Here is a 26,225-nt window from a genome sequence, read left to right on the forward strand (position 1 = left end):
AGAGGCTTCTAGAAATATCAGAGGCTTCCAGAAATAAACAGTTCTGCTTCTATTCCAAAGTACTAACATTTGCCAGCAGGAGAGAAAAGCAGGGAATTCAGTCAGGGAGTCCATGATGCTCTTAACACCTCAGTTCCTGAGGGAACTTAAACTTCTCAGCAGTATAGGAAGACTTTACGTGGCCAAAGAGGAGGGGGGGGACAAAAGCAGAAAAGCAAGGTGTTTCTAGGGATGGTTTGAAAAGGCTGTGGAAAAAAACTGGGATGTGTTTCTTCATAGTCCAAGTAACTTTCATAACTTTCCCTTGGTTTGCTGTTACTGACAGCATATACTGCAGCCTGGTCCTCACTGCAGGGTGCTTCTGCAAATGTAATCTTTTCCTGTATACAGTCCATATGCATTCCATAGGACAAGGGGCTCCTGGCAGTGTTGCTGGAGGAGGGGGTTGCAATGAGGAGTACTGTGGCTGTGCTGGGGTCTCACTCTAGGGCTGGGAGGGGAGGGGGTAAGTGCAGTCTGAGCATATTCTGGATTTCATTCTGAACAACCTTTAAGCTGATGATGTATAGATCAGTTGCCTGCCTGCATCTGACTAGCAGGAAGATAATGATCAGTCTGAGAAGGGAACAGGATATTTTTTTTTTCTTTCTGTGTTTTTAAAGTACAGCATTTGCTTTGCATCAGAGTATATACAGCATTAAAGCCTGAATTTTGGGGAGGGGAAAAAAAAAAAGAGATTGGACAATCCCTTGGTGAGTTTGAGTGAGCCTGGCAGTCTCTGGAGAGCACAGGGAGAGAAGTCCAATGCCCAGCTCCAGCTGGGGAAAAGGGTGGTGGACCAGGGCAGTGCCTTTAGCAAGAGAGTCATGTGGTGTGTGTTCATGTGCAGCAAATAGGGTTTGATGCCAAAATGTGGTTTTGCATCCCCTGTAAATGAATTGGGGTTTCTTACCACCCCTGTACTCACCACTGTTAGATGGCCGTTCTTGGCTTTGGCTATGAGCAGTTCTGATCCTGATATAAAGTCAATGATGCCTTCTTTGCCCTGCCCAACTGTGAATTTTATGCTGCAAAGAGAAAGAGGCATGAACAAATTTGATTAAGTATTTGTAGCCTCTCTCCACTAGCTTAGCTTTGCCTTTTTCCTGCTTTAAGTCAGCTTTGTACTGACTCTTGGCTGCAATAGAACTTGTCCAAGGAAATAGAGTCTTAGTTCAGGTGTATGAGGCACATTTTGATGTCATTATAGGTATTTTCTGCAGCCACCCCAGGGAAACCAAGGCAGCTCCTAAGAGGGGTTTGGCTGCACTCACCTGCCTTGGTTGATGTTGACGTTATTGACTTTGTCTGCCTGTATGGCTGTTTTTGTGAGGGTCTCAATCACGTGGTCACTTTGAAGTACAACATCACCCTGGGAGGGAGAAGAGGCAATGGTTGATGAGAATGGCTTTATGGGGTCAGTGTGCCAAAATGAGTCTGCTTTAATTAACAGGGACAACTTAAGATTATCTCATTAAGTTAGCAAGGAAAACCACCTCTCCAAACAGAACAGGCTTGGTGGAGATCTCTGGGGCCTCTACTGTAGGTCACACTGTACCTACAGCAGTTTATTAAGAAGGTACCAGTAATAGGGACAAGGGACAGCACCAGTCCTATTGGTGAACCCCATCTGTGAGCAAAAATAAATACAAGTGAAATGCCACAACGTGAGTCACAGACAGGGGGCTGCTCACCCATACACATCACTATGTGTGTTCCACCCACACCCCCCAGGTAGATCTTCTGCTCTTTAAGCCTTCAAAACTTTTCCTAGAGGTGGTTGGAGAAATGCTGGATGAGTCCCCCTACCTTCTGTTTGTTATCCTCACAGCGCACGTGCAGCACAAACAAGTTGTCACTCAGGCTGCTGACGGAGATGCCTGCAAACAGAGAAGGGGACATCTGACACCCAGCACAGCTCTGCTGGGATTCCTGCATGATTCAGAACCTCTCCCAGGAATGCAGCAACTGCTGTTCCTACACCAAGAAACCCAACAGCTGAGGAGCTGCACAGAAGCGCTGCACTGACATGTCAGCAGAGAGGCTGCAAGGTGACAATCCTCTTGTAACTGTGCTCTTTAAGATGGAAAAGAAACTTTCAGATGCCTCTGTCCATCAGAAGCAGGAAGAATGCTTGTGTACAAAGTGTTAGGGCATGCGTGGATTTGGAAAGTCTTTGACCAGTTAAAGAACCTATGACCAAAACTTTACTTTTCAGCACCCGCCGGGCAGATACTTCACTCTAACTTTGTCAGTGGGTAAGTGGTGGAATTACTGAGGGGGACAGTTGGAACAGTGTGGTCACTGTTTTCTTTGCCCTGGTGCCAAAATTGGGTAAGAAAAGCCAGAGCTGTTGTAGGAACTTGGCTTCAAGGAGTTACCAGTGCTTGCCCTGCAGCCAGGCTTGGGGCAGGCTGAACCCACACCCATCTGCTGGCATATTGGTTGATGCAGGTCCAATCCTGAGCTGCTGCAGGTCCTCACTGTGCTGCACTGGGACTGACTCAGGCTCTGAATCCATCATTCCTGCCTGGCCAGCCAGCCCTGCCCACTGACCATGAGTGAGAGGCTCAGCCTTTGTCAGAGATTATGTTTGCTATGTGAAAAAAAACCACAAACCTCTACCTGGGGCAGGTGGGTGGGGAGTAGTTAAGGAGATGGATAAACACATATCAGATGCTCCTAACAGCATCTTACAGGAGTCACAGAACCCCAAATTGGTGTTGCCCTTGGAAACCACTTCAAAGTGACAGTTCCAAGTGCAGTAGATGACTGCATCAGGCTACAGTTGACATAATTAGTACCAAAACTGGCTGCAAAGAGGAACTGTAGCTGAGCTGAGGCTGCTGTGAGAGGTTTCAGACAAAGCCAACTCATGACCACACTGCTCCATGCTGGGCAGTTTGTCTGACCCAAGTTTCCCTGTGAAAGCATTGAGTCTGTCTGGTATGGAGAGGGCTGAATGCTGCAGCAGTGTCCCCAGCAGCTGCTGTGCAATAATGGTGCAACTTCCCTGTGGCAGAGATGTGCAGTTGGGAAATAACTTAGGAGGGGACTTGGAGGAGATGAATTGAGTAATTCTGGTGACATTTAATGGAATTTAATTTTAGAAAAACTAGTTTTCAGGGTAGTACAGATTTAAAATGCTTGTCAGGATGAGATAATTTCATTCTTGTCCAGACAAAAGACAAATTAGTTACGGTTTTTGTTACTCCTTTTTTGACTGTAGCCAAGGTGAAGTCTGAGCTCAATCTGGTGAGCTCTTAATATTCCTGTTACCTGTCAGATTGGCGTGGTCAATCCGTTGTTTGATTTTGGATTCCTCAGCTATGATCACTGCATTCTGGGTGAGCAGCAGCTGCCGTGCTCTTGCTTTGTATCCTTTCCGGTCATACTTGATCACAGGAACTGCATACTGAAATTAGTGTTAACAGGGCTAAAAATGTGGGTAATTGTCAGCTACCTTCCCTCTAGCCTAGAAAGCTTGCAGTGGTTGGTACCCTGGGAATGAAGGCAATCCTTTTGATTGCTCAGTTCTTCCTCGTTAGCCTAGAGGAGTTCTCATGACTAAAGCTGTCTGTGGGCTTGAAAAATCCAGCTCTAGTCTAGGTCTGTGCAGGTCTCTCCTTTCCCCTCCAGCCCTGCCAGATGCAGCTCTTTTCATTAAACTTGCCCAATTCTCCAAATCATATCTGAGCCATCAGCTCTTCCCATAGCCCATCTTCTAAGATATTACAAGCTTAATATAATGTAAAATTCTTGCTGTATTTTCTTCAGAAATCTAATCTGCTGGCTAACTCTAGAAGCTTGATAAAAGTATTAGGACATATATCTCACCTTAATTGCTTCATTTTCTAAAGCCTGAAGGACTTTAGCATTTATCTCTTCATTACCTATATTAAAACCAGAGAGGGTGGGTCAAACAAATTTCTAGCAAGCGGAGAGTAGATTAATTTCCCCCCCCCTCCTTCTTTCTGTTAAACTTTGAAAGACCTACTCACCAAGTCGAGTGTTGATGAAGAGTCTGGGAACACTCTGAGGGTAATTGTCCTTTTTACCCTTAAAAATCTCACTGGCAATTACTTTTTGTTCCAACTGCAAGGACAAAAATTCTTGTTTAGTATAAAACTCCTATTTTGATAATGCCCATGTTTAAAAAGTCTCAGAGTTGTCCCATTGCATTAATTCTCTTAACTTCTTCCTCTTCAGGCTAAACAGTTTGTTCTACTCTACCCCATATGGCTTTTTCATGTTTCAGATTATTTCCTCCCCAAAGCCTTTCACAGGTAGTCAACTTCCTTACCTAGCATGGCATAACACATTGATTAAAGAGCTCTGATCCACTCAGTATTTAGTGCCTTATCTCTGACAAACAATACAAGTCAATTAGCTGACACATTGCCCTGGGAGTTCCTGTTGAGGTGACAGTCACCATAAACCTTTGGTCCCTCTGGCAGTGGCAGTGTTGCAGTCACCCACACTGTAAATACAACCTGTGCTCTCAGCTCCCAACTTGGGTATCTTCAGAATAAGGACAAAAGCAGTGAATGAGGAAAGAGGATTAAGACCCTCTTGCTTTTGTTTGAGCAAATGCATGTTTTGGGTGCTGTTACACAGTATAAAGTACTGATTTACAGGTAGAAATGTGGATAAAAGGTACTTAATAGTGATTCTGGTTTGTTGGGGAAAACAAAGTATTCTGCTGAGTTCCCACCTCCAGCTCAGTAATGGCTGGAATTAACCCTGTGTCCTTAATCACAGGCTCAGCCACTAACTAATCTACAGCATTTCATTACATGTGCTTAATACTCTATGAGCCTTCAGAAGCAGTATGATTTACTGTGCAATAAAAAAAAAGCTTAAAGGCATCCATTACTATCCTTTCTCACCAGTTACATTTAACCTGGTTAATGTATACAGTTTCTGTTATGTCCCTTTACTGAGCTTTCTTTAAAAACGTTCTTGTGGAACTGTTAAGCAGCCAACAATGAAAGAAGGAGAACTCAGGAGTTCTCCACCTCACCACTGCTCCTCTGCAGTAGTTCCTTGTTCCTCCCATCCAGCTGCTCCTCTCCCATCCTTTGTATAGCAACTAAAGCTGAGAACCCCTCCTGGTCTCGGGGACATCTAATTGATGAAACAAGGTCAAGTTGTCTCATACCTGCTGCTTCCATTCGGGGCTGATTCTCTTGCAGTAGGTCCAGACCATGTTCTGCATGCAAAGCTGGCGCAGGAGCCGAGATGCCTGAAGAAGGAATTGCAGAGAAAATGAAAATGGCTTCAAATTACTGACAAACCAATTCAGAAGAGACAGATGAGAAGCAACTGCAGAAAATGCACTGATGAATTAAAATACTGTTGCATTGCTGACAGTCGCTTTTAAAATTAATTCATGGGAAGTTTATTTTCCACCTTTCTAAGAGTCTGCCCTGCAACATTCTCCAACTGCTTTAGAAAGGAGAACGAATACCAAGAGTTCTCCATTTGACACCACCATGCCCCCCATTGCTTCCATCTGCAATCTCAACAAACACAACTGTTGGGTAAGATAAGTGCAATATTTTGTTTTCATCAGATACAAACCCAGTTCTGCCAGATGCAGAATAGTAATGGCAATAGAGGATGTTTAATAAGTTTCTGCACAGGCAACCACACAGACATAGCAGACAATCTGACTGTCCAGAGGGAACTTCATTTGTTCAGAGAAAAAGGGAATAAAATATAATAAACAGACAAGAAAACCAGTACAAAGTGTGTTGAAACAGCACCACACTCTCAAAAACTTTCAGTACTACAGCTCTAATAATTTTAAAGATGTGCTAATTACATCCATGGGATGTTGTATACATTAATTCTACGAGTAGAGATGCTAATGCAATGTGGAACTTGAGCAAGAGCCTGGTTTGTTCTTCTCTGATAGCAAGAGGGTCCCCTCAGGCCTTTGGTGGCCCATGGTCTTCAGTACTGCCATTTGTCTCCTTCATCCTGTGTAGTCCCCCCTGACCTGGCTGTGGTTGTACCCACCTCACAGAGTGATGGAGGTGGAGTTGGCCACGATTTGTCCAAAACATTTTTGGGTAAATTCCGCTTGAGATTCATCAGGAAGGAGAAGCGGATGTGATCAAGGAAATACTCATTCTCAGGACAGCGAGGGTGGTTCCGATAAATAAAACCTTTAATGAACCTGAAGAAGAAGAAAGTTATATTAGAAAAATCAGAAAATTGCTCAAAATTAGGAATATTTAGACGTATATTCCAATGAAACCATTTTCCGGGCTTTATTTTAATCACTAATTTATTTAAAAAAAAACTCTGACTGTGTAGTGATAAAAAAGTTTATTCTTATCCTGTTATTGCTAAGAAATAAGTGCCTGGTTGATGGCTTGGGTAATTCTTTACTCACCTTCTGATAGTCTCTACTGCCCACTTCTTCTTGGCAGCTTTTCGGCGTCCCAGGGTTCCCCGCCACCAGGACTGGATTGCTATTGCTGAAAATAACACAATGATTTTGCACTGAGTGAGCTCCTCTGTACCAACATTGACTTCATACAAAAAAACCCTGTCAACAAAGAAACAATCTCATTCTGGAAATAATCAGCCTTCATCGTGCCATATGGGAAAGGATGTAATTTATAAATGTCAATAGAAAGCACAGGCAGATGGAAACTGCTGTGTGAACTTGAGCTGAGGCTGCTTCTCTTGCTCAGAGCCTCATGGACTCAAGGTGGAAGGACTGGGAACCACACCGACATCTTCCATCCTACTTCCAGGCAAGGCTTTGGGAATGCTCCTTCTTGCACATCAAACTCAAGCCATCTCTGATGGCCACAATGGCTGCCCTCAAGCCCTGCAAGCACCCAGCACTGCAGTTTTTTCTCTCTCTCATACCTGAGTGTTTCATGTGCAGGAATTTCTTTCGACGGTAGAAACCTCTCCATGTGGCCTGCATTTTTGTTGCTGAAATTGAAACAAACGAACAAACAATTTGAAATTGTGACCAAGCAGATTTTGGTAGAAAAAGGCTCAACTTTTTCAACCAAAAAAACTTCCCAAAACAAAGAGCAAAAAAAGTAAATCAGAAAACAAGACAGCTGACTGCCCATGAAGTTCCTGCAGTGTGTCTGACTCACCCAGACTCTGCTTCCTCACTTCCAGAGCATCTTCCGTTGCAAACAAGGTCTTGGGAAAGCGGATAAAAATCTTTGTTCTAGAAATAGAAGTGCAGAATTATGTTTAACAAGCTGGAGAAGTTTGCTTCCTGCCCACAGCATCTCCCCTTTGGGATCTCTACTCTTGCCCTCACCCATTAGAGAAGCCTTATTTTAAAAGCAATGACATGGATGTCCAATGATTCACCATCTCAAATTAAGAAAACAGAAGAACTAACCGTCCCATTTTGTATTCTTCCTGCTTGTAGCCAAGGTGCTTCACCAGCACAGCCACCCCATCGTGGGGCCGTCCATCCCACGTAGGCCACGTCTCAGGACAAAGTGATTTGTACCTGTAAAGTGACAGCAGAAGAAATCTTAGGGAGAGACACACAGTCCACGCAGGAAGGTGGGAAGGTGGAGAGCTTCTCACTTGCTTCTCACTCCCTCAAGAAAAGAAGTAATTCAGGTATAAGTGCTGCCTCTGCTGTTCAGAACAGCTCCCCAGCCTCAACATGTATGGGAGTGAGCAGCAGGGAGAGAGAAGTCCAGAGCACTCCTACCTCTGCAGGAAAACCTCGTATTTTCTTCGATACGCAAACCCAGCTCTGCGCACTCGGAGGTTCTCCATCAGCCCCAGGTATTTCACTTGATGTCGGATTAGAACTTCATCAAATCGATCTTGAAGGAGAATGAAAATAGAGAAACATGATCAATGTGTAGCTGTCCCTTCATCTAGAGAAGAGGAATGGTCAATTCTTGGTTCTATTTACACAGTTATCTTTAACCTCTAATCCACCCTCATGGTGCAAGTCCCAATTTACTTTGTCTCCTGTGTTTCCCCTACCCCCCCCTTTTAACATACATTTATATTTCTTTCTCAAAAGAAGTTCTTCTTTAGGATGTTCTAAGCATACAGGGGGAAGAAAAGAGGGAATAAAGGTCATTAAAAGAAAGTTACATAGTTTAGTACTGAATTCTTCCCATTAAACATGACCCTATTTCACCCCAGGGAGGTATTCCCATTCCAATAGCTGCTGGTACTGCCACCACCTCCCTACAAGAAGCTCTGGCACAGACCCCAGATGAAAAAATCTTGTAGGACTTCATTTGAAACCCTTTCTATGGCTCCCTGCCTGGGATCTAGTGGTCTATACAGAGCTGTCACAGAAGAAAAAGAGGAAGAGTCACCAGTGTCATACCAGCCTGCTTAGCATCATTGGGTTTCATGCAGCGAATGTAGGAGGGTTCTTTGGACATCAGAATTTCCATGAGTTTGGCAAGGCTGTTTTTAAATTGAGTTGCTGCCTAGGAGAAAAGAAACTATGTGTGAAGTGATGACTTACAGCTAATGTGTGACTGCAGAACAAACCTCAAGACTCCCAGCCCTGAATATATGAGGCTTGCATTCAATTATCATGTTAGACATGACACATCTTCTAAAAAGAAACAGTCCCACTTCCATCCAGCTCTGGTGTTCTTACCGTTTCAGGTCTCTTTTTGTCTGTCAGTTCTGTCCTGTCAAAACACTGATTTATGATGGGATTCTCAGAGTTGCACATGGTCTGCAGAGAAAGATGTTTTCAGAGATGAAGTACAGAGTATTTTTCAGAGACAAAACTGTCTGGTTTTTTTTGTTCTGTGTTTTAATAATAACATGAACTTTGGGCACCTCAATTTATCTTTTCATACTAGGGACATGGAGTCTGGAACAATCTATTCCCCCAGGTGCCACCCCATTGTAAACCCAACTCCTTGTTCTGCTGAGTACTGGAAACATCCCTTTATCCATACTCACCTCCTTCAGGTTCCGAAAGAGAAGGTCATTATTTTTATCTAGAAAACCTGGAAGAAAAAGAAATCATTCAGGCTGCCACCTCTGTCCCACAGGAACATCTCAGCAAGGCAGGAATTTGAGATGGGAAATTTGGATAATCAAGTGATGTGGGGATATATTCTATGCCTGGATTTTTCTTCACTACATAGTGAAGCTCTTTTAATTCAAAGGGCAGAGGACAGGAGAAGGAGAAAAGAGTGAGAGACCATGGAGATGATGCACACACTGACCTGCAACACTGTAGGTGACCTCTCCAGCATAGTGCAAAAGCCGAAACTCCTCCCTCCCCAGCGACTTCCGAGTCTTCTGGTCAGCAAGCTTGTGCCTGGTGAGAAAGCAAGGAAGCCTCATGAGAGAGAAACATTTGTTCCAGGGGGGATTCCCTTTAAAAAGCCCTCGGGCATTTGATTCCAGAGTGGGATTATATGAACACAGAAAGAGAGCAGGGCAAATAAGTCAAACTCGCTGGTTTTCAGGACCCAGAGTAAATAAAGTGTTATCAACCAGCAAATCATAAAAATGTTATAAAATGTATTTATGTTTATTTCAAATTAATGAATTTTCAGCTTCCTGGCAAAGTTGCACAATGGTTCTGTGTGCACATGAAATTAGAGCAGAGGCAGCAGGCAAGAGGGCAGTAAGGATGCTGGCAACAGGCTGGCATACTCATGGGGTGCCTTACAGATCCTGCTCTGAGCATGAGTGGAACACTGAATAAGAATAAAAAGACATTTGGAGCTCCAAAACTGAAGTGGACAATCTGAGAGGTGAAACTTGGAATTCATAACTCATTGAACTGGAACAGTACAGACAGGTTACCAAAAGCAAAGGAGGAGATCACATCAGCTGGGGGGCAGATGGGCACAGAGGTGAATTTGTGCAATACACACCTTTCAATTTCAAAAGCACTAACACTGCTTACATCATTCTAATGCACATACACACCTCTGAACACTATTTTTACCATTAAAATTCTGCTCTATATTCTAGTTATTCCTAGGCCTGGCTTCAGCCATCAGTTATCTTCCCTGAGGAAGCCATCAGTGCTGGGGAATGATCTGGCACAATACTCCAAACCAGAGAGTTTGTCACACCTGAAGTACTGGGCCAGATCTTGGAAGAGCCAAGAAGCTGCAAACCTGCAAATTCCCTGGATATATTAGCAGCAGGATGCCAGGAAGAGAAGTGGCAAGTCAGTAACAACAGTCTTGTTGCCCCTGTTGTGCTCTGAAGCATCATCTTGACAAGAACAAGGCAGATGGGCTTGACAACTTTATTCTGTATTATTTTAACTCATAATCTAATTTCTTTGTAAGAGAAAACAGGATAATCTTTTCCATGGGACCCAGCATACCATGGATGCCACTGCCACACAAACACAAAGTTATAATGTTATCTAGGAATAATTAAAGCTCTGGGCTCTGTCACATACTTGGATCCTACCAGACTAACTGCCCTCAGCTATGTGAACACTCACGTGAGAAAATGAGGGTGGTTCTTCACAGTTTCCTCCAGTTTCTCCAAGAATGTTGTATCTGTGGCATCCCCAGGTCTCAGACACTCTTCATCCTACAAACACACCCATTCTAGTGTTCATTTCTGACTGTGCTTGCCAGCACACAGACCAGATCTCATTCTGTCTCACTGAAACACTTCCCAGTTTGTCCCTTTGGCCTCTGAACAGGTCGACCAGCTCCTAGTCCAACAGATGAAGAACTGTTGAGCTGAAAACACTTTCCTCCTTCCAGACTGCCTGGATTGGCAGCTTTTCTGCCAAGAGCAGATGGAGGTGATAAAATACGACTTCTAATTGTGTCAGGGTATCACTACTCTTCTTGCCTGCTCAAGCAGTCCCAACATATGCTGAAACTAGGTATTTTTTTCCGTGTTCTTGCCCTGTTTTCCACTCCACTGCCCCAAATTTTTCATTTAAAAATGTGTTGTCAACTCACCAGAATAGAAATGATGCCTTTGAATTTCTCTTCCACCAAGTCGCAAATTATTTTGTTGTTGAAATACTGAACTGGTTCCCACTACAAAGACAAGAAATCACACTTGAGTGAAAACAATTCTAGATTGGAAAAAAAAAAACACCAAAATTTTCAGAACATTTCAGACAGCACCTTATTTAAATAACCTTTCTGTCAAATTTGAAGCAAAGCTTTATCACTAATCAAGTTTGTTTTCCTTACAGTCCCTTTAAAAAGCATTTAAAAAAAAATAGAGTGAAAGATTGGAATGGCGTTTCTCATTTCTAGCTGTACCACACATGAGTTATCAAAGTGTTTCAAAAAGAAAGGAAAAAGGCAAGATCTTTAAGCAATTTGCTTTGCAGACCAGTATCAGCAGCTCCTTTTCTAATCATCTGTCCTCTGGCCTGCAGGAGGAGCTACAAAGGAGATAGTGGAAGTGATATTGGCTCTTACCGCTATGCCTTCTGACTCGTATTCCTCTTGCTCTGACTTTAGTGTGAGCTCTATGAAGAGCTGCTGCAATTTTTCATTACAATAATTAATACAAAATTGCTCAAAGCTGTAAACAAAAATCAGGAAAAATAATCACTAACACTGTACCACAAGCAAAAGAAGCTATAATCAGTGGGCAGCAGCATGAATGTGTAAATCCTCTGTGTAAATCAAGAGAAATAGAAGATAATTTATAAAACATATATTTACTGAACACATAAATTTAGTAAGTTTAGTGACTTTCAGGAAAGAGTTCCAGGAGGGAAAAATGGACATGAAGGGTGGAACACAAAGGAACACAAAAACTTTTAGGAAAGGCCCAATAACAGCAAATTGGAGTCTCGGTTCATTCCTATCTGCCAGAGTGAGGTTCTGGATTCTGACACAGCCCCATGGTCTGTTTTGTAGCTGTTCTTTCCCACTCACACCCCCATGGAAAGACACCAGAAAAACAGCCACCACTGTGCCAGAGAGCACAAATGCATAGTTCAAGCAACTGCGTGAATCTGCCCCAAAAAGGCAACAGTCCCCTGAAAACACCAGAACCATTAACAGCTGTAAATGTTACGTGTTAGCTGGATGCCCCAAGTCATCACTTGACATTACAGTCACGAAGACCTGTGATTATGGGTTATTCAATTAATTTCCTGAAGTTTAAATGTCACCTCTTTCTCTCTCACTGAGAGAATCAGAGATGGAATAATGTCTTATTTCACAGTGGAGACAAAACACTGTAATGAACAAAGTCATGCAGATTGAAACAAACCTGTTGTGCTGGAAAACCTCAAATCCATAGATATCAAGTAGCCCTAGAACTGTTGTACTTCTCCAGCCCGGAAACTCTCCTTCCTGCAATAGGGCAAAACAAAAATATTGGTACCTACTCACAGCTATGATCCCTCATGGGATCTTACACATTTAGGTACAGCATTTACTCTTCAACCTCTTCTCAATGGAAAACAAATTAACTTAGAAATCACCATACAGCATGGAGCTAACCATTTCTCTACTTCTCAGCAAAAAGATTTAAAACTTCCTTTCACACTTGGCTGGATATCAAGGAACAAAAGGTTCATTTACCTTGTAAGCAAGAGACTTGTTAACTTTGTTCACCAGCCAGGAGAACGTGCGTCCGTAAATTGCCTTCGCAAGGGCATCTCTGGCGTAGGCTGCCTGCTCCAGGTTCAGAGGGCTGATGAGCTGCATGCAGAAGGAGAAAAAAGCCACTTTGTTGAGCCATTCCACTGAGGGATTATGTTTCCCAAGTTCATTGTTAATAAACAGCCACTCAGTGACATCCAGGAGCTCAGCTCACATCACTGTCTCCCAGCCATACAGGCTGCAAGTCAGCGTTAAGTTGTGGGACTCACGCACTGACAACCTCCTCTGACAAGTGAGAGCTGATAGTGTATTGCTGGCTTGATTTAATTCCATGTGCTTCCCAGATCCCCAGTTCCTGTTCTTACCTCTTCCCCTTTTGCTATGATCTTCTTGTGAGTCAATGCATCTCGAAGAACAGAGCCTTCCACTGCTAAAAGCTGCAAAGCAGGAGGATATCAAATAAATTTATGAAGCAGTATGTTCAGTTTCTCAGTAATAGTTCTAAGAGATCAGAAAAGCTGGTGCTCAAAAGCACAGCCAAGTGCAACAGCCCTTTATTTTCCCCTTCACACTGGAACATCAATCCTTCCCTCTCCTTCTGCATGCCACCTCCCTTCTGGCAGTGGTATCACCTAACATATAAATTGGGTTGATTGCTCTGGAACAAAGAACTAAGCAAAAACAGATCTTTTTTATTTTTTTTTTTTCTTTTTCTTTAAAACTCTTCACTCTAATTTATCTATAATGTAATGCATCTCTGAGTGGTGATACTCACCCTAGCTAGGTATTTAATTTGATTTTCTGTAGTGACCTGAGCATTGCCTTGCTCGTCAGCAGCAAACTGCACGTTGCCCAGATGCAGAACACTGGCCACAATGCTCAACAGATCCTAGGATGGAAGCAACAGGTAGAAACCAGAATGATGAAACACTCACAGTGAGAAAAGGCAGTGAGATGTTTGTGTAAATTAACATTTTATGAATTTTTTTTCTTTAAGGATTTTTTCAGAGAATACCTTTACTCTGAAGGTTGTCCTTGGTCAGAAATAATGAATCAAAAGCAGAAAAATTCCTTATGAGTAAGAAAATCAGCTGTGCTGCTGAACATCTTACCTCCACCTCACTGTCATTGAAGCTTATAATGGACAGGGCTCGTCGCACAATCTTCCAATCATTTTTATCATTTATGGAACTGACCCTTGCACAATGGCCCTGAAAAGACATAGCTGATGTAAATAAATAAGTAATTGTCAAAGACAAATTAACTTACACTCTTCTGCCATGTTTCTTTTCATAGCAGTCATAACTGCTATTTTTTAAGTGAGGGAAGGAAACTATAAAGTCCACTGAGAATATAACAATCCCATAATATAACAATATTATAAGAAATCCTAGTTAACAAATCACTAGAATTTAAATAATTATTAGAATTACTAGTTAATACCTTTACTAGATAGTGATACTGTTGTGGGCTCTTCTCGAGGCCCAGCCTCCGCAGTAAGTCCTCCTCCCCTCCTTCTAGAAGCTGGTAGAAAATGTGGAAGTTTCTCTCTCCATGATTCTGGTGCACAACTCGGGATTTCTCCAGGAGGTAGTTCAAGATGTGGCCCCCGACAGGAGCTCCCTAGAATCAAACCAGATACAGTGAAATAGAAGAAAACATAGAAGAAAATATTTTTGCTTCTTGGTCTGTTCAAAGACAAACAGGACACAGAATGATAGCCTACACAGAAAGTTGTCATTTTGTGTCACAATCACTCAGCTAAACCAAAGAGACAATTTCAGTTTTGAAGTGCAAGGAAAACAAGAGATTAAATGCTAACAGCATTACACAGATCATGGCTATGGCAAATACTGAATGGGAGCTTGACTTGTGTAAAATTCCTTCTCAGAAGGACTTCAACACAAAGGAGAAGCAAGACAACTGTGAGTGTGGAGGTATTATATACGAGATTACTGCAGTATGTTGAGCTACTCAGTTCTAGAATATGTCAGCCTTCATAGTGTGGAACAGTTTGGATCAGAATTGAAACAAACACTGTGAAAAATTACACAGGACAAAGATTATATTCAGAACACATCTGGTTTATGTGGGCTTAGTTCAGGAGTATCCACTTGCATGGTGAGCATATACCCTAGAACTAAGAGGATTTCATCTCATTGTCCCCTTAGATAGAGAAATGAGGGAAGAAAGAAAGGAAAACATGTTCTATAAAATCCTCTGGAACGGAGCTTTGCTCCCACAGACTCTGTTTATGCCAGCATCAAGGGAATGCAAAACAATCACTCCATGCACACATTGGTACAAGAAAGCACAGACAACAGAGACCTGCTATAATCAGAACCAGTTCTGGAGTATAAAAGAGTTTTTAACTTACCCTGTAATCAAACTGCACATCCATGTATTTTCCAAATCGGCTGGAGTTGTCATTCCGAAGGGTTTTTGCATTTCCAAAGGCCTGAGATGAAAATTATTAGAGAAAAATAAATAAGCACCAAATAAGATTATTTATAAACACTTTGGTGAAGCTGATGGTTGCTCATTCAGTCACGAAAGCCCAGGCTAGTCCTTTTTGCAAGGGAAACAGAGAAGGAAAGATTGCTACCCAAAATCTAATGCTGATCTTTATACCCAGAGCAAGCACTGCAGACGGAGCATTCCTCTGACAATAACTCCATGCCCCCTAGCAAGTTTATTTTAACATCAGCTCACTGCTGACAACACATGTCACATCTGACAGTCTTTACAAAGCTTCCTCTTTTGTCACAGCTATTTGTTTGCAGTCACCTCTAGCTCAGCTCACAGTAGGCACTGTCCCCACTCATGGGGAGCACTCCTTTCCCCTGCACACAGCACACATTTGAGTACAGAGTGGAAATACCATAGGGAACGACAAAGAGAGCTCAGGGCTGGACACTAGAGGACACCACAGCACTAGGAAATGCTGAATTTGTAAGAGGACACATCCACTTGGGCTTGGCAAACTTGTGCAGAGCACCAGAACTCTTCCCATGCCAAATGCCTCACCCTCCCCACAGCATGGCTACTCCAGGATTGTTCCTGGTGGACAGGAAAGGGCCAAGTGAGTCCTGCAGCAGAAAGCCATTTCTTTGGCTTGGAAGCGGAGTGGGATTCCCCAGTGTGCAACACAAACCATCTGCCCACACACCCTGACCCAATGTCCCCAGGACACACTGTCTGTTCTGCACACACAGCTTGGTCATGCCCATCAGGGGGGTCCAGCTGCCCCTGCCCCCACCCCCTCAGCTGGAAAATGTGAGTGCTGTTGGTATGACTCAAGGCCAAGTTTCCATGCTGCAGGCTCTCCAGTTACCTCCAGGACAGGATTGGATTGTAAGAGGCGATCCTTCACGGTTTCAACCTGCTGGCTGGCAGGGCAGGTGACAGCATAGTACTGCAGGATCTTCTTGGTGGCCTCTGTTTTCCCAGCCCCACTCTCCCCGGAGATCAGGATGCACTGATCCTTCCTCTCTGTGCGCAGGGAGCGATAGGAATTGTCTGCAATGGCGTAGCTATGGGACAGGAATAACCAGGAATTAGTTTGGGAAGGGCAGAGACTCCTTAGTTAAGACTGCTCCAGAGTGTGAGCTCCTAGCAGGGACGCCTCAAAAAAAAAAAAAAAAAAAAAAAAAGAAAGAGCACATTGGTGATGACACAGGAGATTGCTGACATCTCCATACACACCTTAACCACTAAGCCAAGTTTCTGCAAGGTGGTAGCACAAAGCTACCAAATTCCTTTTTCTTTTGACTCTTCATGACAAGGAGAGTTTCTGTAGAAGACTGGTGCAGACAATCTTCCTTTTCTATATACACGGGATCTCTCAACACTGATCCCACAGGACAAACAACAAGCATTACATTCAGGAAATGTCTCGTTTCCCATCAACCTTTATTCTATCTTGTTTTTTAAGTGAAGACACACTCAGAAGGTCACAACTGCACTTTGCTATCTGGGTGGCTCCTGAAGAGCCCAACCTCTTGTAGCTTCTCCCAGACTGTAGGAAGAATTGGATAAACCAGCACAGAGTGATAAACATCTTGCATAAACTACCATCCAACTTAGGCCAAACACCACCCAAAAGACCAGAGGGTTCCTCCTGCCAGAGTTGATTACTGTTGGCCCTGGAGCCCTGTTCTTCCTTCACTGCTTTTTCTTTCTCTCCTTTTTTCCTTCCCACAACAGACCAGACAGGATCTTATACCAAGAGTCACACACAATTGTACAAGACCAGAGAGCAAGAGGATGAATCCTGCTTAGAGAAAGAGAGGAGAAGGACCAGATGCAGTGGAAGAGGATAAGAATAAGGACCATTAGCACTTCAAAACACACTCATTTAAGAAGACCTCCACGACAGTATTTTCTGCTGTCTTACATGATCAAGCAGATCTCCTGTCTTTGTAGATTTGAAAACCTTGTAGTAGCTTTGCTTTTTGTTTTTTTTTTTTTCCTAACTCTCATGCTGTGAAATTAATTAGAAATAATCACACCAAAATAACAACCGTGGCCTTCTCAAGTCTATTAATACTTGGTGCTAAGGCAACACCAATGAGCTACCTAGCAACACAACTGCACCCCTGCCCCCCTACCCCAGTGAAGTCATCAAGTCCTTCTCTTCCTATCCAGATTCTGTCTCTGGAGCATTTTGAAAAGGGATGAATAAATGAAAATTTAATTTAAATTTTAAGAACTGCCTTTAGACTGCATGTCTTTAATGGGTGGTTTTATAGTGCTGTAAGTTCAAGCAGAAAGCTGGCAGCCATGCATCCCACATACAGAATCACTTTACTTATAGATGTTTATGGTCCCATTTGGAGTCACTGTCTCAGCACCCGCTGCCAGGCTATAAACAGGCCAGGATATGATCACTCTGGGAAGTATTCTGTGTTCCAGGCCCATAGGGATAACTTTTCTCCTCTGAAAGGCTATGTGTGACACACTTCCAGAGAACCCAGTGCTCAGGCTTAGCCTTAAACCATTTTTGGACTGGAAGAGCACTATTGAAGTATATTGGCTTTCTAGAAGCAGTTTAGAACATGAGAGAGAGGAAAAAAAGACAGTTGCAATACTGTAAGGAGAAGCAGAGAGTACTACACTACAGAGCATTTCAGTGATCCTCAAAATATTTTAAAATCCATAAATAATCAAACAATGCAATGTTTTTTAATGGAATGATAAAAAAATTTAATAAAAAATACTGTTCTCCTAGTTGGAGCAGCACTGGTACTTGGTACTGCAGCTCTTGAAGGCTTACCTATGAGATGCAGAATTTATATTTTCTTATGGGAAAATAAGTTAAAATAACAATAGTTAAAATAACAAGAATGGCCTAAGAAATAATCAGCTACTTCAGGCTTTAAGTAATGTTGTTTAGCACATCCAGGAATTAAGGCATGCCTGCTTAGAGCTTCACATACATGAACATAGACATTGTCATCAGTCCTGTACCTACTGCACACAAATAAAAAGGCACCCACAGTCCCAAAAATTTTCCTGAGAGTTACAACATTCTCATCTAAGGACAAAAAAGGCCTCTAGAGTGCCCTGATCAAAAGCAGAGTGGCTGCTCCTAGGCCAGGTCTCTGCCTGGGAGGCAGGACTGAGGGGAACTGATGCATCAACAGAAGTGTGCAAGAGTTGACAGCAGAGTTGAGGCTGGGGTGAGGCTGGAGCAAACTCTGCACCTTGAAAAGCTGCTTCCCCAGGAACTGCCTGATGCTGACTTAAGCCCCTGCCAGTTACTTTCCTGGGGCATCTCCACACAGACATGATGTACTGACACACTAGGTCAAGGGGAGAACTTGGCACATTTTTTTCAGCTTTTGTAGTCTCCCACATATAAGTGTACAGAAGAAGCCTGAAACACCATAAAACCCACATTTTTATCATAACAAAAACAGCTTTGAGTGTTCAGATTTTCCCAAGTAATGCTGTTTCTCTCCCCTCTGTGCCTGCAGTGCATACTGTTTTGCTTACGCTCTTGGGGTGTGTGCCAGTAATAAGAAACAGTCCAAACAGTCTGCTCAAAAATAATATCATTTACTCTTCCAAGAACTTCTTAATAACAAAACAAAACCAAACAAACCCCAACAACGCGCACACACACACACACAAAAAAAACAACTCCAAAAGGTGATCAGAAGTTGGCCCTTGGTCCTGAAACAAAACATTTTGGAGCCAAATATCCTCAGCTCTCAGTCATCTTCCTCTTTCAGTCTGACAAAAAAATTCAAATGCGTTCAAAAATAACTTTAAACCTCAAACTTTTTTTTTTTTTTTAATGGGAAATTGGGAATGCTCACCAGGCCAGACCATGTAAATAAATACATTCCTTGTTCCAACAGGCTGACCGTATCTTAGCAACAAGGGAAATACCAGATAAATATTGGTCAGGCAGTAAAAGCAGAGGTAGGAAAGAAACCACCACACATCCAGACACACTCTTTCCCCTAGTTAGCCCAGTGCTGAATGAGGGATGTAGCAGCAGGGGAAACTCACAGCCCGGACACGCAGACCCCAAGTAACCCTGGAACAATGAACTCCTGTCCTGCCAGGGCTGGGTAAGCAGCCCTGTTCCTCCAGCCAGGAAGGAACCAACTCCCTTTCCAAATACTGCTCTTGCAAAGGCAACTCATCCTCTTTGGAGAGAGGAACAGGAATAGAAAAAGCCATACACCACACCCTCTGAAGGATCCTTTATATCCCTCTGGTTTTTTGGGCTGTGTCTGGGACAAGGAAAAGTCCTGTTTGCTTGTTTCCACATGTCACCATTGCACACGCCTGTGTGGGAATGGTACAAACTTCACTGTTTACCCACAGGCCACTCACAGGTGAGGAGAAACTTCATAGAAGCTGACACCACGATATCGCTCCATGTTCTGTTTACTGTAGATCTCCAGTTCTTTGTATGGATTAACAGACACCAAAACGGAGCCAATGTATGTCTGAAAAAGAGAACACAAAGCAGAGAGGTTACAGAAGGTCTGGCAGCAGATGCTATGAGAGCCCAGACTGCTCTGAAGGCTCTACATTGTTGACAAGGGCTGCCTGCCCCAGTGCACTGGGGATGCTGCTGAAGGCTTCCAAAGAGGTCAAGGGTGCTGAAGAAGTGACCTCTTAGCACAGTGAGAATGACATTGTGAGAGTCAGGCTAGACACATTCTCCTTGCTGGATAAACAGGACTTGCAAACAGCCTTAGAGCTTCCAACAAGCTGCTGTAGCACTGGATTATTTCTGATACAGCTTTTAGGATCAAGTTAAATCATGGGGATGCTGAAAGCCCACCACAGGGTGAATTAATGAAACAGAAGACTGTGTTGTGACTTGTATTTTCAGTGCAGGCACGACCTGTAAATGCCAGCAGACCCCCTTGGAGCACTTCAATAGTGCCTTTATCTGCTGACATGACAGTGACCCAGGCTAGTTCTGACATGAGCAACCACAGTCTATTAAAATTGCTACCACCACCTCCAAATCCAACTGCAGCACACACCCAAATTCAGGTCATGATGAACACTGTGGCAGCTGTCACTCTGCTACTCACATAGATCAGATTCTCCTTGAAGCGCTTCCGCAGGTTCTCGATGAAGGCTGCTTCACTGGTGAAGTTCTCAAGCAGGACAAAATCCTGCACCCCCACCCGGTCCCGGGCTGTCAGAGCACTCTCCATGGTCAAACGAATCCCGTTAGTCCCTGCTCCCTGCAACCAAAAGCAGAGGGAAGTTGGGATACCTGTGGGTTTTCATGTACCTCACTGAATGCACAGGAACGATTACCACAATTACAGACAACCTACAAACAGGAGAGGACATTAGAATAACCCCACTCCTGCTGAAGAGACATGGGAGTGTATACTAACAATTTATCAGTTGCTTTATACTAATTGCTTTGATGGAAGACAAGCCAGAGTTAGGGAAAAGCTCTTACTGAATTTCCAATCAATTTAAGGGAATCAATCAGTTCAACACGCATTTCATAAAGAGAAAAAAACCTGGAATTTCCTTTCCCAAGTATCTTTTATCAGGAGTGAGACTGAAATGTGTTCTCTCTACTTTTCTTTCTCATTTTGTAATGGGAAGACGTTTTGAGGCAAGGAATCTTTTATGACTAATGATGATTCATCTAATGAGCAAACAGCTTCACATTGCTGAGCAATTTGAAAGCTTTAGCAAGATACCCAATGGGAAAATTCAGAAGGAATGAGAAATAGGCATTTCTGCATCCCATGCCACTGAATTTACTGTGACACTAACATCTATCCCATGTGCCAAGCAACTTCTGTTCCCTCTTTTAAAAGTTACATTTTCAATGTGATGTGGTTCAGACACAACTATCTTCAGAAAACACAAGTCTGCTGACTTCTTACTTCACTCAACCTCATGTGCTAAAACAGGGAGGGGGAAATGTGTACCAAGTGACTCAGTGCTTGCAGGGAAAATTTCTACTAAAGGCAATGAGACCCAACAGACAGAGGATATACAAGGCATAGAAGAGCAGAAAACATTACAGAAGTCAGAGACAGGAGATACAATGTCTTAAACAATTTCCCTTGCATCTGTCTGCATTTCCTTATCATATTCTTAAACCTTTCTTCTTCTGCAAAATCCTCACAGCAAGCATCTGTGTCCTAACTCATTTCCCTAAAGCTCTAAGGAGAATCTGTTGTTAAAACCTAGGATGTTGCCATCACTTGCATAAGCACCAATGGAATGTGTTTCTAAAGAGGTTCATTTACTAATAGCAATATCCAGGCACCCCCAAAGCCTGCACAATGATGTAGATGATTTTTGCTGACTCACTTTGTCAGGTAGTTCCTTCCTGCTCCTTCTCAAGATATAATAGTGGTCAGACCACAGCGACTGATGGTGTGCAGGGAAAACAAAAATTAAACCACACAACCTTGGTCAGAAGAAAATTTAGCTCAAGTTTTCTTAAGTAGTAATAGAGGCAAGACCAACTTAAGTATAAATCTGAGCCCAAATGGGTGCAATTCTCTCAGTCTGCAGTTTAGACTGTAGCTTTACCTATTTTTGCAAATTAAAATTGGCTTTCTTCCTGAAAGTCCAATGTCTGGGCATAAATGACTGCATAAACCCAGAAGCTTTCAGAAGGAAAAATTAGTTCCTATGACTTGCTCCTAGGAAGTCTCAAATCCAGATCCACTCTGATGGCTCAAACACCACAAAGAAACACCATTTTACTTCCCCTTTTTATTTTTACATTTTTCTACTTAAGCCTCATGGTCTGGAAGGCCTGATTTCTAAGCTTTGAAAGATGCAGTTTAGAAGGAATCCTGCAGATACTGTCATTAAGTAATCTTTTTTAAATACCCGTAACTTTCCAAGCCAACTCCTCCACACCTTCAGCAAAAAGCTTTGTTGGCATCTTCTACCTTCTGTGCCAAGGTGAAGAGGAGAGGGATAAGCCCTGGAGAAGAAAGGTGGTGAGATAAAGGACAATCCTGGCAAAAGAAACAAATCACATATATATAAACTCTGCCTAGAAATCAGAATGCTTCTATCAGACCAGTGCAATTCTGCAGCAGCTTTTGGACAGGGTAATGGGAACAAAGGCAAAACCAAAAGAAAGTAGTTTTCAAGTGGGCGAGTTGACAAATACAGCTGCCTCAAAAATGGCCAAGGAGAAGCTTCCAGTCTTGCACAGTTAATCCAAGTTTATATAATCCTAAAGACTTTCACAGAACACGTCACTTAGCAGTTTCAGCAGCTCTTTCATCAGCCACTCCCTCCAGCTCGGGACAGACTGATCCCAGCTGTACACATCCAGCCCAAGGAAGCTGCCATCTATCCTGCTCAAATCACAGAAAACTGCACTTCAGCTGCCTCCTCCGGGACAGGCATTTAGAGCTCAGCAGCTTTCAGTCTCCTCCACATTTTTTTCCCGTTCTCTCTGTCCATGAGAACAAAATAACTACCTGATATTTTCAGTCAGTTTTCAAAAAATAAATAAATGCAACTTTACAGCAGTCATTATGTGTAACCAGGTTACCTGTTCTCCAGCATATGAACTTGAATCACTGGGTTGTACCTCCCTAAGGCTGAGCTCAGTGAAAATATAAATATCAGTCTTAAACCACAGCTGAGCAATATGGGCTTCTCTGTGCCAGCATCTGCTTTTTGGCTCCACTGCTTATGTCCCAGTCTACCACCAGCTTTAAAATGTCAACATTAACTACTTCGCTGCCCAGAACTGCCACAGATGCAGTCTCAACGGAGGTGAAAACGAATCCTTTTTGCCAAATGGAAATATAATAGTAACGTGGAAGGAAGATAAAAGTGGGTAAAGGAGACACTATTAAGAAAAACTGATCACAGCCATGACCATATGTTCCTACTAAATCATGAGAGTGGCAGTAAGGCACTGAATAAATTAAAATAATTAAAATGTTAGTTATGTTACGTTAGCAGGCAGACATCAAATCTGGTGGCTGTAAATTAACTCTAGAAAACCCAGTCTGGGGGTTAAATGTTACAGTGAAGCTAATTAACTGTTAAAGCAGCTTGCCTGTGGAGGACTGGCTCCTTTAGAGTCTTTGCAGTGGACAGATTTATCTCTGCCAAAACGCCTCCAGCTGACGTACAGCTCATTTACAACATCCTCTGCTCTCTGCTATGCAAGAGATCAGTTTGGACAATTCCAAAAGCCCTGTGGCAGGGAGTTTGTTTTTTCCCAATAATTATGAGAATATAGGCTGTGAGGATCTGACTAGATCCCTCCTTGTACAAACCAGTTTTCTTTGAAGTTGCTAGGAGAGTACAGTGGTGGATGAGCAGCTCTGACAGTGAGAAGACAGGCCAAAAGGACAATCCAAACCTGCCCTCTGTGCAGCTGCACCCTTTGGCTTGCCCTAGTACTTGTGCAATAAATTAGAGTGGAAATCTGACATGGATTAAAACTAACTTAGACTTTTTTTTTTTTTTCAAATGTGCTCATTTTCCCACACTGATTGCACACATAATCACTCACAAAGGCCAACAGATAATTGTGGGACAAGACTGGGAACTGCAGCAGAGATGGGAAGGAACAAGTATTTGAGCAGCAGGACCACTTATTACTGTTTTTAAGTGCCTGTGAAACTACCATCTAAGAGGCAAGTTAGGTGTAGTCTAATGGCTCACCTTACCAAGCCAAACACCCTACATCCTCTCCTTTGGACTTTGCCTTCCTGGCAGATGTTAATGCCAGCAATTACCTGTCTCTAACTTGAACAAATGCAGCTCACTGAGCCAGCAAAACAAAGCAAGAAAAAAGCAGCTGGTAGTTTTCTGTCAACATAGTGAGTGGAATCATCTTACCATGGCATCAACATGAGTGTCAGACCCAGGGCAAGGAAAGAGAGAAGTGATGCCTTCCTGACACCAAGAAGTAAGTTGAGTTCTGCCATGTGCAACTTCACCCTGCCTATAGGGATCAAAAGGAGGCCCAGGCTACAGATCCCAATCTCTAGTGGACATTTCAAACTAATGCCACACCCAGCAAAGGCTGCAAACAGGGAATTACAGAAATCTGAACAATCTGCATCTGATCTTGGTTCCTGTGGGCTTAGGAGTGGCTGTGCCTTCTCTCTCAAACTCACCTTCCATCACATACTCAAACACTGTCCTCATGGTCACTCTTGCTCAAGAGAGGTACAAGCTGAATTTTGCCACTGTGTTTCTCAAACCCATCCTGAGGTACAGTTTCAAGGGACCCATTCCCATAGTATTTTAAGCCACTCTTGGCTTTTAATCTCTTCTCCAGAGCCATGGGCACAACAGTGGCTCACTGCCAGGAAAGGAAAAGCTGTCACCCCTGGATGGCGGGGTCCAAGTCAGAGTGACTACAAAGTGGCACTACTGCCACATGCCTTTTTCTTCCATGTGATTAAATTTTGGGAAAGACTTTCAGCTGGTGTAAACTTGTGCTGCTCAATGCAGGCTGCAGAGCCAGGTTTATGTTGGCTGAGGTTCCAGCCATTCTTTGTACTCATACAAGAGTCAACAAGGCCAGAAAATACCCTTCACAACAGCCCCTGGGAGTACAAAAGCACTCAAGACTACCAAAGAATTTCCTAAACTGATCTAGTAAGTCTCCAATGTGGTGCTGTGAAGGTGTAACCAAAGACTTCTTGTAAGCTGTGCTAGATGCTGAAGTGTGATTAAAGACTTTTCTCTGCTTAGGACTTGGAGATCTAATACACCTCAAAAATGAAAACCAAGACTTTTTCCTGTGCATAACAAAATCCAAAGCTCTTTGAGTCACTCGAAGCACATCAGGGAAATTTCCTTTTGTGACAGAAGATGGAGGGCAACTCTGCCACAAGCACATGAGTTCAGGGCTCATGTGGACTGAGCAAAAAGCTCCTTCCACTGCTTCGTCCATTGCCTGGCATGCAATGCCCAGCAGCCCAACATGTCTGTAGGAAGGAGTCTTTTGCACCAAAATTTCCCAACCATGAGGGGTACCTGAGTGGTCAGTGTTGGCACAAGAGCTTCTGGCTGCTGAAAGAACAGGCAGCATCTGGAAGCCTGAGCAACTTACTCCTTCCTGGAGCATCCATGAGTGAAGTTCATGAAAACACCTGGAGCTCCCAAAGTACCTGGTATTGCAAGGAACAGGGAAGCTTTATAATCATCTGATTTAGAAAGAAAAGTCACAGAATGTAAACACAATTTCTGCTTCTATATCTAAAATGTAAGTCTGAATACTTCCCTCTGACAAGGCATTTTTACAAATTAGCCAGTGTCCATTCAGTAGACCAGGAGGTTTGCACTAAAGGGACCACAGGAAGTGGGCGCAGTATGGGAAGAGGCAGGCACCTTTATCTTGGTATCAAGTGGAAGATGATTGATCTGTGGGTTCCAGAAATAGTTACAAAGCCGGGAACGGAAGAAAAGGCAAAACCCAAATGTGAGTAGGAAGGGAAATTCAGATTAGATTCTGGAAGACAATAATAAGTCTGGACCAAGAACGAATGTCTTGTGGGGAGGTGGCAGTTAAACATTTGTCTCCTGGACAGTATGACATTCTTCACTGCCATGTAGAAAAGTCCTCTGATTTCTACTGCACTCTACAGCCTGGGAAGGGATTTGGACATGGTATGGGCTAGACAGCACAGCAGACAAAAATCAGCTCCTTTATTCCTCAATTCCTGAGGTGCAGAATGGGATAGTTCTTCTTTCCTTTTACAAAGCAATAATGAAAACAACTGAGGTGGACTTGAATCAAGGGATCTTAGTCAAGCACTTGCTGCCTGCCAGCAAATCCCTGAGAGACTGAAGTGCAGCCACTGAAGATCCTCCTCCCCTCTTGCCACACTGAAAATTAGCTGCAAATTTTGGTCACAGATCTCTCTGTTAGTGAAGAAGTGGGATGGAAAGAGGGATCCCTGAAAGGCAAGTCCAGTTCTCATGTAAAAATGCTCTGCATCCAACCACATGGTGTCCGAAGCCACCTGAGCTCAGACAATAATTTCTATGACAGAAATCCCCTGTATTCAGATTGTTTAGTTTAAAAATTGAAATAACAAAAAGAAATGTTTATTTTGCTTTTCATTATGTAAGCCAAAGTTATTTCCCATAAAGTGGTAAGCTGCTCTGAGCAGACACCTTGAG

The 26,225-nt window shown here is 43.0% G+C and overlaps 1 protein-coding gene across 5 annotated transcripts in view; it reads right to left on the bottom strand.

Moving 5' to 3' along the window:
• The window catches only part of MYO1C (myosin IC), a 58,118-nt gene that overhangs the window by 2,938 nt on the left and 28,955 nt on the right, over positions 1–26,225 (bottom strand). For all 5 annotated transcript variants that reach the window (XM_071765427.1, XM_071765426.1, XM_071765430.1 and 2 more), the window contains 30 exons: positions 20,156–20,311; positions 19,440–19,555; positions 15,925–16,123; positions 14,968–15,048; positions 14,034–14,213; positions 13,703–13,801; positions 13,366–13,479; positions 12,956–13,027; positions 12,570–12,689; positions 12,256–12,338; positions 11,451–11,556; positions 10,977–11,057; positions 10,502–10,593; positions 9,255–9,349; positions 8,986–9,032; positions 8,672–8,752; positions 8,390–8,495; positions 7,751–7,868; positions 7,427–7,540; positions 7,170–7,246; positions 6,928–6,996; positions 6,443–6,527; positions 6,064–6,223; positions 5,201–5,284; positions 4,041–4,134; positions 3,877–3,932; positions 3,319–3,454; positions 1,849–1,919; positions 1,314–1,411; positions 968–1,067 (listed from right to left, as the gene is read on the bottom strand). In XM_071765427.1, coding sequence (XP_071621528.1) covers positions 968–1,067; positions 1,314–1,411; positions 1,849–1,919; positions 3,319–3,454; positions 3,877–3,932; positions 4,041–4,134; positions 5,201–5,284; positions 6,064–6,223; positions 6,443–6,527; positions 6,928–6,996; positions 7,170–7,246; positions 7,427–7,540; positions 7,751–7,868; positions 8,390–8,495; positions 8,672–8,752; positions 8,986–9,032; positions 9,255–9,349; positions 10,502–10,593; positions 10,977–11,057; positions 11,451–11,556; positions 12,256–12,338; positions 12,570–12,689; positions 12,956–13,027; positions 13,366–13,479; positions 13,703–13,801; positions 14,034–14,213; positions 14,968–15,048; positions 15,925–16,123; positions 19,440–19,555; positions 20,156–20,311 — 3,090 coding nt within the window. The remainder of the gene's footprint in view (positions 1–967; positions 1,068–1,313; positions 1,412–1,848; positions 1,920–3,318; positions 3,455–3,876; positions 3,933–4,040; positions 4,135–5,200; positions 5,285–6,063; positions 6,224–6,442; positions 6,528–6,927; positions 6,997–7,169; positions 7,247–7,426; positions 7,541–7,750; positions 7,869–8,389; positions 8,496–8,671; positions 8,753–8,985; positions 9,033–9,254; positions 9,350–10,501; positions 10,594–10,976; positions 11,058–11,450; positions 11,557–12,255; positions 12,339–12,569; positions 12,690–12,955; positions 13,028–13,365; positions 13,480–13,702; positions 13,802–14,033; positions 14,214–14,967; positions 15,049–15,924; positions 16,124–19,439; positions 19,556–20,155; positions 20,312–26,225) is intronic.

Source organism: Heliangelus exortis, chromosome 21 (genome assembly GCF_036169615.1).
Source record: "Heliangelus exortis chromosome 21, bHelExo1.hap1, whole genome shotgun sequence".
Lineage (NCBI taxonomy): Eukaryota > Metazoa > Chordata > Aves > Apodiformes > Trochilidae > Heliangelus > Heliangelus exortis.